Raw genomic sequence first — 15,510 nt, 5'->3', positions numbered from 1 at the left:
CGCCACGACAAGGCAGACTGCGTGATCGTCCGATAGCTTAAGCATGTGCTATAAATGTACTGAACTGTTTTTAATTAACCTTATAGTGGTATTCCATCTTTGGTTGTTTATTTCTTAAATTAAACACAAATCACTCGATTACATGCAGGAAAATTATATCCATTATATCCACTCCACTGAGAGAATGTTCAGTGAAGGAATTTCTCTTTCCGCCTACTCAGCCGTGTTTTTCTCAAACCATGGGTCAGTTTGGTTTCCTGGTCGGCAGAGTGTGTGTAATTAGCTAATAAGCCTCGCCACGTCTGAGGCTGCCTCTGCTGCAAACCGGTTGCCTCCGTCCATCATGTGTGGTGGTTAGATTTCCTCTCACCAAGGCAGGGAGCGATTATAACAAATGGATGAGTTCAAACCATCTGTAAGACATCTGATTAACGACGCCGAGCCTCTGTCGGGAGACACGGCCCAGAATGGTACTTGAAGTGGAATTGCAGTAATGACAGTGCCGGAGAAGTAGCCATGCTCTAGGAGAAACATCACAAAATTAGAAATTAGAACCTTGGAGAGACAGATGAGGTTTGTAGTGAGCAGCTCCGGGTGGCCTCTGCATCCATCTCACACATGATTTGATTGGTGCTCCCAGTCATCAGCTCAGCCTCATAGTGCAGCTGTTGAAGCTAATGTGGCATGAAACAAAACAGATGTTTCTTCTGGTGTCTTTCCCCTAGCCTCTCTATCTCTTTCAACATTTTAAGGGCTTGCCCACTTGTTGTACACACACAGTAGTGTATGATCCCAACGTTCGGTTTTGAATCGTGTCTTAGATTGATTCTCCATCTGCTAGGGCAAAAGATGCCTGCCTACAAACGGAAGGCGATGGGTAATTCTATGGATAAGTGACGACCTTGAAACATGGAACCAACGGACGTAGGAAAAGGAATCGATATCCTTCAAACAATGTTATTCACTAAAGTCCTCCCGCATCATCATTGGTGGAAATCGGTGCTCCACTTCTGCTCATGTTGTTGCTATCAAGAGTTGACAACTGAATGCCGTTCATACAGCCTTTAGCCAGATGTGACATTTGAGAAAATTACAATGAGTGCCAACTCCAAGGAGATACTGTCCAAACACTATTATCCCCATTTGAACCATTATTCTGTAATACCCTTTTCTGTGATGCCAGGCCTTTTCTTTGCCCCTCCCTTTTACATGTGGCATTACGAACAGGTACACTTTTGCCTGTTCTTGTAACCTACGTCAAATCAAGATGTGAGCAGGACAAGACTGAAGCATTCTGTCCATTCAATCCACTAGGGCTCTGACCTTTGTTTGTCCAACCAGCTGTCTGTCAGGAGGAGCTCAGGTTGGATAAACTGTCTTCCACAGACCTATAACAAAACTGTGAAGAAGATACATTAGTTTTCATTCAGGATCCAACAAATGATTCATCATTGCTTTATTTCTTCATTCACTGATTGATTCTGCTCAACTTAGAGAGCGCTGGTGAACCCAAATTCATAAGGGGGCCTTAATTCAGTATTACAGACAGTAAGAGTACGGGTGGTGTGATTTAAACATCTGTCTGTTGAGATTATGCCTTACCAAATCACACAGAAGGAAAATAAAAATATTTTGAGTGGCAAACAAACCCTTGGAGCCTAGTTGGAGTCAGTGTGGATTGATACATTTAATATAAGAACAGTGTCATGTGTTCCGTGAGAGGGGATAGCGACGAACATCAGAAACTCTTCCTTTGCTTTCTATGCGGATTTCCTTTCAATGTGTCGACAACCCTAAAACGTGTTCATTTGATTCTTACCCCGCCCTTAACTCCGACAGTCCAAAGAAGTTATTCCCAGCGATATTGCTTTTGTTAAATAACCTTTCTCTTTCTCAGGACACAGCGTTGGACCCTGGAGAGGATGTGGCCCTTCTCTCGGTGAGCTTCGAGGATGCTGAGGCTACACAAGTCTTCCCTAAACTCTACCTTTCCCCCAGCATCGAACAGTAAGCGACCCGCATCGATATATACCTTTTAATTGTTCCTTTTTTGTAGTTAAATCATTGAATGTTTACATGGGGACGGTGTTTCGTGTATGCCGTCTGTGACACCACAATAGAAGGACAGCAACGTTTATCAAATACGGGGCCCGAAAAACCTTAAGGATAAAATGAACGTCATGTAAACTGAGACTTTCTTTCTCTCAAATTAACATTAAAAGAGAGGTTTATGAATGCATGGGTTGTTTTACCAACCTCATATGACCTTTATTTTTGTGATGTTCTGTACTGTGTCTCTTTTCCATGAAATTGGACATCATTTACATTTTTCATTTTGTGGGTTTTATTTAGCTTGTTTAACAGGGACAGTGCACAGTAAGCTATCTTATGTCTAGTCCCATATAAGTAGTAGTTAGTAGATCATATGGGGGAAGTACAGCAATGGTCAATGTTGACACATGTATGGTCTTTCAAAAGGTATGGAATTTTACAATACATATTTAAAGGCCATTATCTCAACATTCACATACTTTGATACAGTTGTCTTTTTCGAGGAATTAAGGCCACCTGTGTCTGCGTTTAACCTTCGAGGATACATGTTCTTACATCATGCACGTTCCGGAAGTATTCGGCAAGAATGAAAAAGTCTCCAAGTTTTTTGCCATCACTAAAAAAAGACAAGACATCTTTAGAATCTCAGGGAGGGACGAAGGGCAGCCAAAGGTGATGTGGGCTCACTCGCTTCCAATTAGAAGATGTGAGATGTCGCTGATGGATGTGTGTGAGTGTGCTGTAAATAGCAACATATTATGTCATTGTTAAACAAAAGTCCCACATCCCAGTGTCTGGACTCATCGGTCGTTTCCTCAAAAACAACAAGGGAAGAACAAAAATGAGATGGATGACACACTTCGTCTGAGCTAGGGGATGACTGGATGTCTGCAGTACCATGTGTGTGTGAGTCTGTGGGCACTGTGTGAGTGGGTACTTCAGTTTGTGTATTCTCTTTGTTCGAATCAATGTTTTGTCTTGCTAGATTTAGTGTGTGTGCATTTGTCAGTTTACATTTGGGCACGTGTGTGTGTGTTTAGAGGCATGCAGGCTTGTGGGTTTTCAGATCCCGAATGTATGTGTCTGTTTTCATGTGCCAGTTTTAGAATAGGCTTTTCTCGACACAAGTGTGTGTGTGTGTGTGTGTGTGTGTGTGGTGTGTGTGTGTGTGTGTGTGTGTGTGTGGTGGTGTGTGTGTGTGTGTGTGTGTGTGGTGTGTGTGTGTGTGTGTGTGTGTGTGTGTGTGTGTGTGTGTGTGTGTGTGTGTGTGTGTGTGTGTGTGTGTGTGTGTGTGTGTGTGTGTGTGTGTGTGTGTGTGTGTGTGTGTGGTGTGTGTGTGTGTGTGTGTGTGTGGTGTGTGTGTGTGGTGAGCCAGGTATGGGCCCACTCTGACCCTCAGGGCCCCCACGGTCTGGGCTTTCGCACTCGGAATAATCTCGGGCTGATGTTTATTTACAAGCACACGCCCCGTCGCACAAGGTTAAGAGACCTCTGCTCCACCACCACCACTCTTTCTCGCTCGCTCTCCTCCTCATCCTCCTTTCTGCCCATGTTCCTGTTTCATCCTTGTCTCCATGCTCCTCTGTTCTGTACCTTTCTCTACTTATTTTTATTATTCTGGAATATCTTACCCTGTCTCCTGCCATTTTCATCCCATGTTTGTAAATTATATTTTTTTGATTTATATTCTCTCACTCTTTCCTGGATAATTGCCAAAGCAGATACATGCACACACATACTGTATGCACTCTCTAAATATGTAAACAGTGACAGGTTCTTATCCAACAACAAACAAAATACCCTAATTACTCCACACAATACAAAGGTCACCTGCTTCCTTTTCTTTTTGTACTGTGTTTGTGTGAACGCACACCTAAACAAGAAAGACCTTTTCAGAGCAGGACTGAAAATAACCCCCAACTGCCCCCTCGGGCCAGACCACCTGGCAGCCTCTTCGCTCTGGCCCCTCTCCATAAACTAGGCTGTAATCAGACCTCATGTGTATAGGTCCTATGCATGTGTGTATTTGTGCTGTGTGTATACAATAACAGAGTGAAGCACTGAATGTTCCCCTTGGGGAGTAATACAGGGTCATCATCTTCTTCAAAAGTCCTTAGTAACTTCATCATTGGTGAATCCGCAGTTGACCTCTGAATGATCAGATTCCTCGTTTGGTTAACAAAATGAAAAGTCCATAACCCTAAATAGATTCTGTTTAATATCATATCAATCCATATTTGAGGACATCATATACTGCCAATTTTGCATTCAAGATTTCTTAAAAATGTGTGAATAATCGATTCAAAAAACAGTTGCGTATTATATGTCTTTTGATCCATTAGTCTATTAACAAGACACGCTTCTACTCATCTCCGGGTAGCACAACAGACATTTCAGACATTTCATGTGTGTTTTTTTACTGTAGTATTAAAGGGGCCCTATTAGGCTTATTTTCAGGTTCACATTGTATTCTGTGCCTCTACTGTGACTTGTGTTCATGCTTTAATGTTCAAAAGGGTCTTTGCAGAGCATTTACAAGCACAAACCTGTGTACACACCGTATAGGCAAAGGTCCTCAACAAGCAGAATTAGGCCTCTTTAATCTCCTATTCCTATTTTTTGTCTCTGTGGCTTATTTCCCAAGCATGCCTTGATCCTAGCATTTGGCCGTGTTTAAAAAGGAACGTCTGCTGTATTAAAGGACACCTTCCTGCACAGAAAACCCCACTGGTTGAAGAGGCATCACACAAGAGGCTGTTGTGGCGGTTAAAATGGCCCAGAATACCTCAGGCTTTCGATATGTGGTTCATATGTCTGACATGTTTTATAACGGAGCTGGTGTGGTGTGTGTGGTGTGTGTGTGTGTGTGTGGCTGTGTGTGTGTGTGGTGTGTGGTGTGTGTGCGTGTGTGTGTGTGTGTGTGTGTGTGTGTGGGTGTGGTGTTGTGTGTTTGTGTGTGTGTAGTGTGTGTGTGCTGTGTGTGTGTGTGTGTGTGTGTGGTGTGGTGTGTGTGTGTGTGTGTGGTGTGGTGTGTGCTGTGTGTTGTGTGTGTGTGTGTGTGTGTGTGTGGTGTGTGTGTGTGTGTGTGTGTTGGTCTGTGTGTGTGGTGTGTGTGTGTGTGTGTGTGTGTGTGTGTGTGTGGTGTGACTGACCTCGCCACAGTTGCAGACCAGACTGAGGCAGGCAGTGTTAGGGGCTCTCCCCCCTCCGCCAGTTGCGTGAGGAGAACAGACAGAAGGGAGGCTAAGCAGGGCGCAGAGCAGGAAGTGGGGAAGCTCCGGTGCAGGGCATGGAGAGGGGTAGTTGCGGCCAAGAGGGGTTTAGAAAAAGGAAGAAAGGACTATAAAACAAACCCTCTAAGAAACAAGTCAACATGCTGAAGCTTAACATGCTGCCTTTGAGCCAGCCCTCATTTACCTCCCCTCTTCTCCTGCTGTGTCTTGTCTCCAGATGTGTGCACATATGCATATCAAGGCTGCGTATGAATATGCTCCACTACGTGCTTTTGTGCACCTTTTTGTCAGCTGTGTGGGAGTGTGTTAATTCATGACCCAGGGCGAAAAAGAACGCCTTCTTCTCCTACCATTGTTTGATGACAAGCGATTGCATGTGTGTGCGAGTTTGTGCATGAGCGCATTTTGTATTGTATTCACCGTGGATGCTACTTAATTTAGCCTACTGATGTGTGCGAGGCAGCCCTTTGCTGCATGCAGATCTTTGACCCTGTTAGTGCATGTCCGTGTCCTTTCTGACCCTTGTTAGTCTTTGGTCTTCTTGTGTTCTCTGCATTGGCTCCAGCGAAGAGGAAAGCCCACTTCGTTGCAGTGTGTCTCTGTGTTTCTATCCAGCATTTGATTGACAGCGACATTGTGGAGCATTGTAACCCCAGCTAAAGCAAATGTTCACAATATCACATAATGCCAGCATAAAATTCACATCAAAACACTGTGGGAAATTGTTTAAATCAGTTCTCATTTGATGTAATGGTGAATGCAGCAGCTGTGGACAGCTACAGGGATTGTCTCAGCTTTGGGTTTTGGCACCACTGGATTTCAGTGTCGTTACAGGCTGTCGTATCAACTACATCTATTCAGTGTCAAAGTGTTCCCAGGTTCTTTATGTCTGCAGTCGTTCTGTCATTCCAGCTTTTAATCAATCATCCTGTCTTTTGGGTTTTTGCATTCATACTCCATCGGTATACTTCCTTCCCTTGCTCCCTTTTCCTGAATCCTGCTGACTTGCTTGGTTTTGTTCACTTGTAACTGCGTCAAGAGCAGATGTGTATGCTTAAAGTTCAGGTTTTCTTCATGTTACTGCAGTGGTTGTGTAAAACGATAATACAAATAATAATAATGAAATGAAACATGAGAATGATTATATGATACGAACTTAAGCAGTGTCAAATTGATAAACAAAAATATGAATGACTTACAAATGATATATAAACAAATGATCTACCTAATTACACATCCGAAAAGGGGTGGGAAGACGTTTACACTTATCTAATCCCACCCCTCAATTATTAACGTATATATATCTATAGATATCCATGGGGATAAACACGATACATGTATCTGTTAAAGTCTGTTCCTTTACACAACTGCTCTATCATTTCATCTTGAAGTGTGGCACCTCTGGATTTCAGTGTTGGTACACGCTGTCATCAATTCATTGTCAAATTCTCCTGGGGTTCTTCCTGTCTTTCCATCTTTATGGAATCTGTATCCATTTTGTCCGTCTTTCTCTATCCTGCCATCCCTTCCTTTATCCGTTACTGCTGTCCTGTCGATCACACTTTTTTTTTAAATCCACTTTTTACCGGTTTTTAACTCTTGCCTCCTTAGTCGTATCTCTCCAACCCATCCCCAGCGCATGTCTGCCGCCTGTCTCTTTTCTCTCCATCTCTTTCTCCATTTTTCTATCACTCTCTCTCCTCTGCTGATCCCTCTGGCTGATCCTCAAAGGGAACCGAGAGAGTGAGTGGGACTTAAAAGAGAGAGAAGAGCTGTGCTCTACCCAGCAAGGTCGTCCCTCGCTCGACTGAAACGCAGCGAGCGAGGCAAAAAAAAAAAGCACAACACACGGGAGAAGAGAGCTTTTCCCTCACTCTCCTTTTCTCTTTCCTCCACCTCTCTACTCTTCTCTTTCATCACTCCTGAGTTGTTTGATATATCACTTTCACTCTCCTTCAGCAGGGGCTCGGATCTAACGTCTCTGAACGCAAACTCGTAAGCCCCCTGAGCTACACGGTTATACCTCTATTCCTATTCCCTCTTCCTCTCCCTTTCTTGCTCTCTGTTACTTGTTCTTCCCTCGTCTTCAAACAGATCATCACTGTAATGTTCTCTGTTCTCGCTACAGAGCGGCGAGGGGGAATAAAAGATGTTGAAATACCCCGACAGACACCCACATTTTTACCAATAATGTACAGTGTGCGCGGCTCATGTCTTTGATGCGACTGTACCTACGTATATGCTTCCATTTCCGTATAAATTATTGATTTGAGAAGTCATATCACTGTTACTCTGTAGCTTACAGATTCACCTGCTTAAGATTCAGCGTTCGTTTGTTATATAATGTTTTACAGGCCGGCTGGAAGAAGATGTACTGTGAAAGGCATGGTGTTACGCCGTGTAGCACTGATGATTGTTTCCCCTTCGAAGTTCTTACTCAATTTAACTAGCTGTTTGGATTTATACGTTTAGAGATTGTAAGAAATGTGAGCAGTTATTTTCTTTAAAAAGTAGTGTTGCACTGGAGGTCATCCTATGGTCAGATCAAAAAAGGAAGAGTATATTCTGGTATGTCAGAAAAACAGAGTAGTTATGAGACAGGGCAGTAGTAAGGTCACTGGTATCAAGTGTGTTGGGAGTTTGTTGGCTTGGAGTTATTTTCCAAGGAGACAAGTCCAATTAAGGATATGAAAAGCTATCGGATTGGGCGGAGGTTTCCAGAAGATTTAGATCAAACATCATGTAGATCTGGAATGTTTCAACATCATGAAACATAGATTCTTTCTGTAGTTTTAGAATGTTGGCGTTCCACTTGAGTTGAGGTGACTGTTACACACAGCACATTAAAGCAGTCTTTATATCTTGTGTATTGAATAATAAAAGTACATTTTGTTTGGCGGGTTTTGTATATCATAAATATCTTTTATCAGAAATCAGAACTCCTTCATTTGTCCCGCATGGGGGGAATTTACATGATTACGACAGCAGATAAAGTGAAGGAAAATAATAATGGCCAGCTACGTATGTATATGTTATTAATAATACAATTAGTAAAAAACTAAATAACAGATAAGTACACCATGGTAATGAACAGGAAATTGCAGGAGGTTATATTGCACTTGCATGTATATTGCACAAGGTTTTATATTTACAGACAGTGTTATTGCACATCGGGGGTATTCCAGTCTATGTGTGGGGGGGGGGGGTCTACCAGGGGCCGTGTTGATTGTACAGTCTGACCGCTGCAGAAAGGAAGGACCTGCGGTATCTCTCCGTGAGACATCGTAGGTGAGGCAGCCTGTCACAAAGACATATTTTAGGTTACTATGTTGACAATATAAGGAAAAAGTTGCAACTTTGGCAGATATGTCCAACATTCACTCAAATCAAATCAAGTTTTATTTATATAGCACATTTTTAAAACGATTTTTGGTCGAGCCAAAGTGCTGTACATACAGTAAGAATACTTTGCGATAAGGACACTTTACAACAAATACAACAGCACAGTTTGTACAGAATATCAGTATGACAATACGACACCCTCTGTCCTTAGACCCTCTGTCCTTAGACCCTCACATCGTACAAGGAAAAACTTCCAGAGAAAACCCAGTTTAAAGGGGAACATGGGAGAAACCTCAGGGAGAGCAACAGAGGAGGGATCCCTCTCCCAGGACGGACAGACGTGCGATAGATGCCGTGTGCAAATTGAAGAGATAATACATTTTACAGCGTAGGTAGACCAAATGTTTAGAAATCAGGGAAGTAGTATGAGGAGAGTCAGGCAGGACCGCAGCAACACGATCAGCCACGACTCAGGATCCCGGCGTAGATATAGACACAAAAAAGAGAAATGTTAAACTCTATATACACTCCTGCTTATTGCTCCAATGTTTACCAGCCTTCTGTGGCCGTAAAGGAGTATTGGTACCACTTTACAATAAGACTACCCTTATAAAGGATTCATAAAGGGTTTATAATTAGGTTATGAATTAGGTTGTAAACACTTTATTAATCCTTAAGAACCATTTATAAACCAGTTCTAACATGTTTTCATACATCAACACAGGCTCACTATTTGGCAAGATGACTAAGCCTTATATTGGCTACCTAGCGAGAATCAACTCAGTGAGCAACAGATACCAAGGATGCTGGCTGATGAAGAAGATCAAGTAAGCTAGGTAGCCAATATAAGGCTTAGCAGTACAGATGCATGTGGGCTCACTATTTGGCAAGCAACCGGTCACAGTCGCCCTGTTTATCTCATGTCTTATAAAAGCTTCTTAATGATTTATAACGTGTTCACAACCTAATTAATAGATGAATTACAAACTATTCGTAAACCCTTTATCAGGGTGGTCTTATTGTAAAGTAGTACCGGAGTATTTATATGATAAGTAGACTTATCCATGAATCATTGGCGGAAAATAATGGCTACTATTTTGATTGTTGATATATCGTCCTCTACGATATACCGTAAAGTAATGTTGTCAGTCGGCTTAAGACGAGAAATCACAAGCTAAACGTTTCACACACTGATCTTTGAGAAACGGATTTGTTAACGTCAACCTGGTAATAGGACGATCACTGGTGGAATGAATTCATGTTTAACCTTCACACACACTATTATGAAGTGAAATGCTGGATACACAAAGAATCAGATTAGGTTTATTCGCTTTATTTTAGCCGTCTGACAATTACAATATGCCGCTCAGCCACCTGTATTGATTCTGTTCAAGATATCTCAAAGTGTGTGTCATCTTTTGTATCTGTTGTTAGCGCTGCAGCAATGAAATGATCTTATTGAGTCATCATTTTAATAGTGAACAATTTGTGTGGTTCATGGGATTGTGTCTTTGCAGCGTGCATCCTTTTTCAGACATTTCTTTTCAATTCAGAATAGATTTAACGTGTTTTTGTTTTAATGGTCCTAACTATTTAGCAACCAGACACACCGCTCTTTATATTTGCCCTTTCTTTCTCGTTTACCTGATTGTACCGTGCCCATGAGATGTGTTGGATCCATCTCTCCTTCCCCAGAAAAACCTGCTGTATGGCATAAAAGAATGGAGTGGGCACCGTCTCTGCCCCCAAACCAGATTTAGTAGCCCAGAAAAATCAACACAGAGAGACAGTTTTAGGCTGCAGTGCACTAATGTTTGTGTATCTGCATTTGCCTGTAGGTGCCTGTGCGTTTGTGTGTGTACGTGCCTGCCTGCCTGCTGGTGTGTGTGTGTGTGTGTGTGTGTGTGTGTGTGTGTGTGTGTGTGTGTGTGTGTGTGTGTGTGTGTGTGTGTGTGTGTGTGTGTGTGTGTGTGTGTGTGTGTGTGTGTGTGTGTGTGTGTGTGTGTGTGTGTGTGTGTGTGTGTGTGTGTGTGTGTTTGTGTGTGTGCATGTGCCTGTGTGGGTGTACAGTTTGTGTGTGTCCCTTCTCCAGGGTCTGTTGAGGTGTTTTGTAGCCTTTGAAATTCTTTGCATTTGGATCAAATATTTCTCAAGGTTTTTTTGATCGTCTTATCACAGTCACAAATTGTCAGTCTGATCAAATAAATTCAGCAATAACCCGGAAACCCACTCAACAGTCGAAGATATCAGTGCAGACACTTCTCTCAGTCTCCGCCGCACAAAGCACCCTTTCTCCACATCCTCGTCTCCTTGAACACTTCGGCATTGTGTTCTTCGATAGGTCTGTTTAAGTGAGTTATTATGTGATGTTGCTTTTACATTGGAAGTAAATGCTTCTCAATATGTAGGCCATCTTGTATCCCCAGTGGCTGGTATACAGTATGTGTTTATGCTTAATATCTTCACTGAAGTCAAAACGTCAAAATAGCAGGATTGGAAGTTTCATGATGGATTTTCCATTTGAATGAAAGTTAAAAAGTTCCACCGGCCATAAGACTATTAAACACCTGAACTAAGAACATCCATAACATTCACCTGTTTGCAACTTACAAATGATTTATCACTTGTATATAGACTCTTATGGCACTACTTCTATTCTATTTTATTGTATTTACTTGCACTATTTTATCAGTTTTATTGTGTTGCACTGTTGGAGGACCTGGGACCTAAGATTGTCATGGACATAACTATGTAGCTCTGTACGAATGACAATAAAAGCCTTGAAAAATGTGTTGTAGACAAACGTGAGGATTTCAGTCATCAGACGAAGGCAAACGAGCTGATTAAACGAATGCCAAGCTGCTTCGAAGATGACCGCCAGATAGCTTTTTTGCACGTTTTTACTCGTTTCACTGACCAGGTCTGTTGGTGCTGGAGAGTGAAATACCTATGCAGATCATCTGGTTAATCGTCCTGGTGAGCAAATGGTAGTAGAAGCTCTGCTTGTACGTTTCTACTGCTTTCTTGTGAAACTGCTTTATTCAATGTTTTACAGTTTTTTTTAACACTGTTAGTTGGTATTGGAGAGCTAAAGACCTGTACGGATAATTTGGCTGCCATTTAAAAAGTTGAGCAAACCATAAGTAGCAAATCTACTCGCAGAAACTCTGTGATGTCTGTGGTCTGCCTTGCAGCAGCAAGCAACACACGAATAATTTGGCTCCGGTTAAAAAACGTTGTGAGCAATGAACAATAAGGGAATCTTTACCAGGAAGTACTGACTGCAAGGATGGCAACGGTGGGGAGTACTGTCTTCCCACACCACTGCATAAAGTTACTAAGGTTGATACCAACGTAGATACGAACGTATACTGTAGGTATTTTCTTATTGAGAGACCCCTAATAAAGGATTATAAATAATATATTTTATATAAATAAAAATAATTGTGCGTTTAATTCACTTTTCTGTCTCGGCCTGTCTCAAAACTACATAAACCACTTAACAAGCACCAGTGAATGGTGACTTTTTGAATACATTACATGAGTTTATTCAGTGATTTTAAGGGTGTCCATTATCGTCTGGTCGGGGACAACAGCTGGAAATTAGCAATGTTTGCAAAAAGCTGCCCCATTTACTGTGTTTTGTGACAGTTGATCGATGGGGACTGTCCACGACACTATAAACTAATAAACGTAACTAAACTGCTGCCAAATACATCAACTACCGCAAATGAAGGAATGAAATTGGGCAACCTTATCAGAACCTTATCAGCCTGGGGCTTTTTTTAATTCAAAATAGATAATGAATAGAGGATCTAAAAATAAGTCTGCACTCCAGGATGGTCACCTCATAACAGAAAGGTTACTGACTCCTTATGCTACGGGCCTTGTCCAGTCTCTGAGGAAGAATAGGATGTTATTTAGTCCAAGCAGTCAACAAGCAGAGTCATATGTGGAACTCTGTGGAGCCTGCAGGCTTTAGGAAACGAAGAAGCCAAACAAAATGGAAATGTTGCTGCTTTGAAAGTCCGTTTGAAATCTCCAAACAGCTCTTCTTGGCCTTATCTTTCACTTTGGGAATGGATCATGTCTGCCCTCTTTCCAGTTGAGCTGCTATCTGCTCTCACGCTGTCACTGCACTGTCATACACACACAAACACACATAAAACCACACACAAATAAACAGACTCGTCACCATCCACCTGAGTCACGGAGGATAATCTCTTTGGTTGATGAAGTCACAGGCAGCCCTGTCACTGTACAGCATGAGTATGTGTGTTTTCTACTGTAAATATGTCATACAGTAGGTTGCGTTGCTCAGAGGGGTTGTGTTAGGCAGCATGTCTGCTCGATGACTCCCGTGTGTGGGTAGTGTTGAGAGCGATGTCACCAGTGGAGACACAAGAGGCAACTCTTCAGGGGGCCACTTGGAAAATAAAATGGCATTATGTCTCCATTCTGAGCCCACCCACAGGAAGCTCAGTATTTAAAGATCACACTGTCAGTGTGGTAGCATCAGCATATTCATAAAGATACCACACCAATTCAGAAACATTGTTTTCTTTATGTATATATAAACTTAGATTCATTGTTATGTGTATTTATATTATAAAAATACCATTTAAAAGCACTTTTCTTACCATGTATGTGTCTCAAATGTATTTGCAAACATTTTGTAATGCAGTTGCCACACACTTAAACTGGAGACATTGGACTGTAGATGCTAAAATGTATTGAATTCATTAAAATATGAATGATAATAATAATAAAATAAATAATAATAATAATAGTTTAAGTTAAAAAAAAAATAACTATACTAAGAATTACATGAATTATTGTTCAAAAGGTTTTGCAGCGCCCGCTTCAGTATTTGTAGGGTATTCAATACTTTTTAACTAAAAACATGAGGTAACATTGTCTGTATTTAAGTCATCTTAAAATAAGTTCAAAAATAAATGTGTTAACATTACCTCTGCAGATTCAAATGTGTCACTTTTAAAACTGTTTTCTTAACTTTATCACCCACATCAAGTAAGGGGGAACTCCACTGATGTTACACTTAAAGGTCTGTGAAAACGCTTTTATAGTGTTTGAAAAATACCTGATGGTGTCATCAAGATGAACTTTTCTCTGGGTTATTGAGACTAGAAATTGTTAACAGAAAATGTGCCTTACAAACAAGGGATGTTGAGTTTGAAAGACATGCTCATTTACAAGGCAGGTGGCAAAAATCCTTCGTATAGGAAGTCCGGATATCTCTCCCTCAACTGCATTTATTTTGATCATTCCTTTTATTAATTGTTTTGTGAGAGTCCTAAAACTTTATATAAGTTCAATACTAACTATTTACACCCATGTATTTTCATTTGTTGTCACAATCCTGTTTCATGGTTGTGAATTGTCATAAGTCTTTAAATATAGGATGACGGTTTGCATATTTTACTTGCTGCCTAATTCCCTTTCAGTGTGACCTTGAGTTAAGGTGAAGCCTGTTAAATGTTTAATTCTCATGTTGGCACCACAGTTAAAAGTATAAGTACAGTACAGTAAGGTACAGCCTCCCGCAGTGAAACTTGGCTCATGTTCAAGAGATATTTTCTTCTGTCAGCATTTTTCAGTTGAGCTCATTGGGTTCGTTCAAGGTGGAGGCTGAGAACGTGCCCTTCTTGTTTAAGAACAGTGGGTTACACAGCATATCAAGGTCATGTCTATAATTCATATTAAAGCACACTCATAATACAATATAATGCATTTAAAGAGTTTAAAACCCCTTGTAAATATTAATAATAACGCATTAAAGTGCAAGTGGTGACTTATATTCAGCCTTCAAAATTACTGTTGGCATGCAGATATAACTCATTATCAACGCTGAACCTAAAATGCATTATGTCCACCACTATCATACTTTATAAACTGCTTTATAAGTTGATATACATGACTTTGAGAGTTCATAAATAGTTTTATGTGATTATAAGGCACTACAAACTTAACCTTCGTATAAAAGTGTTAACAGATAAACCAAAATACTGTATGTTAGGACTAGAAATCAAAGTCACTAAAACTTGCAACTTTAAACAACAAGTAGCCCAAGGATAAAAACGACGAAACAGAATTGATTAACCATTGTTGTAAATGTGACCACATAAAAAAGTGTAGTGCCCCGCTGAAAATGTCACATATTTTATTGCCTTTTTAATAAGACCTGTTTGCATGTTTTGCTTTAACAATGGATTTAACATGAAATGGGTACAACTGCAATAGCAAGGCTTTAAGGAGGCCCTATTACGCTCATTTTTAGGTTCATATTTCCTCTTTTCACCCTCTGTCTGAAACCAGTGCCCAGTCTGCTCTGATTGGTTAGCTGGTGAATCTAAAAGATGTTGAAAAGATCACATTTAATGTGTTAGAGCGCTTGCCAAAAGAACTCTGGGTGTTGCATAGTGATGTCACTATGTTAAGGAACAAAACAAAGGTGTCCAAATGAGGCATTGCAGGCAGGGGGGGTCTCCTACCTCAAAAACACTTAATGATGTGAGGTTGGTCTATACGTGGCCTGATGTCTGAAATACATTTGGACACTAATGGCGCGTTTCGACTGCAGCGGGTAGCTCGCTTTAAGCGTGCCGAGCCGTGCCGAGCCGTGCGGGGCCCGTTTTTGGTTGCGCTTCCACTTGGCCTAGTTTTGGCCCGGGGCTGCTTTATCACCTTTTTTCTGGCCCGACTAAATCGTGGTTCTAGGGCCAGGAACAACCAGGCTGAGTATGCTAAACTAGAGAGAGAATCGCTGGCAAGGGGGCTACAACTACAACAAGATGAACATATTTGACCGTGATTTAATTGTAACGTTTCAAAATGATGCCGAAGTAACAACATACTGATACCG

General features: G+C 41.2%; 1 protein-coding gene across 3 annotated transcripts in view; it reads left to right on the top strand.

Moving 5' to 3' along the window:
* Positions 1-15,510, top strand: part of babam2 (BRISC and BRCA1 A complex member 2) — a 109,988-nt gene that overhangs the window by 68,896 nt on the left and 25,582 nt on the right. For all 3 annotated transcript variants that reach the window (XM_034111342.2, XM_034111343.2, XM_034111344.2), the window contains exon 7: positions 1,898-2,007. In XM_034111342.2, coding sequence (XP_033967233.1) covers positions 1,898-2,007 — 110 coding nt within the window. The remainder of the gene's footprint in view (positions 1-1,897; positions 2,008-15,510) is intronic.

Source organism: Pseudochaenichthys georgianus, chromosome 22 (genome assembly GCF_902827115.2).
Source record: "Pseudochaenichthys georgianus chromosome 22, fPseGeo1.2, whole genome shotgun sequence".
Lineage (NCBI taxonomy): Eukaryota > Metazoa > Chordata > Actinopteri > Perciformes > Channichthyidae > Pseudochaenichthys > Pseudochaenichthys georgianus.
Note: the sequence above shows the minus strand (reverse complement) of the source record. Positions and strands in the feature narration are given on the sequence as shown.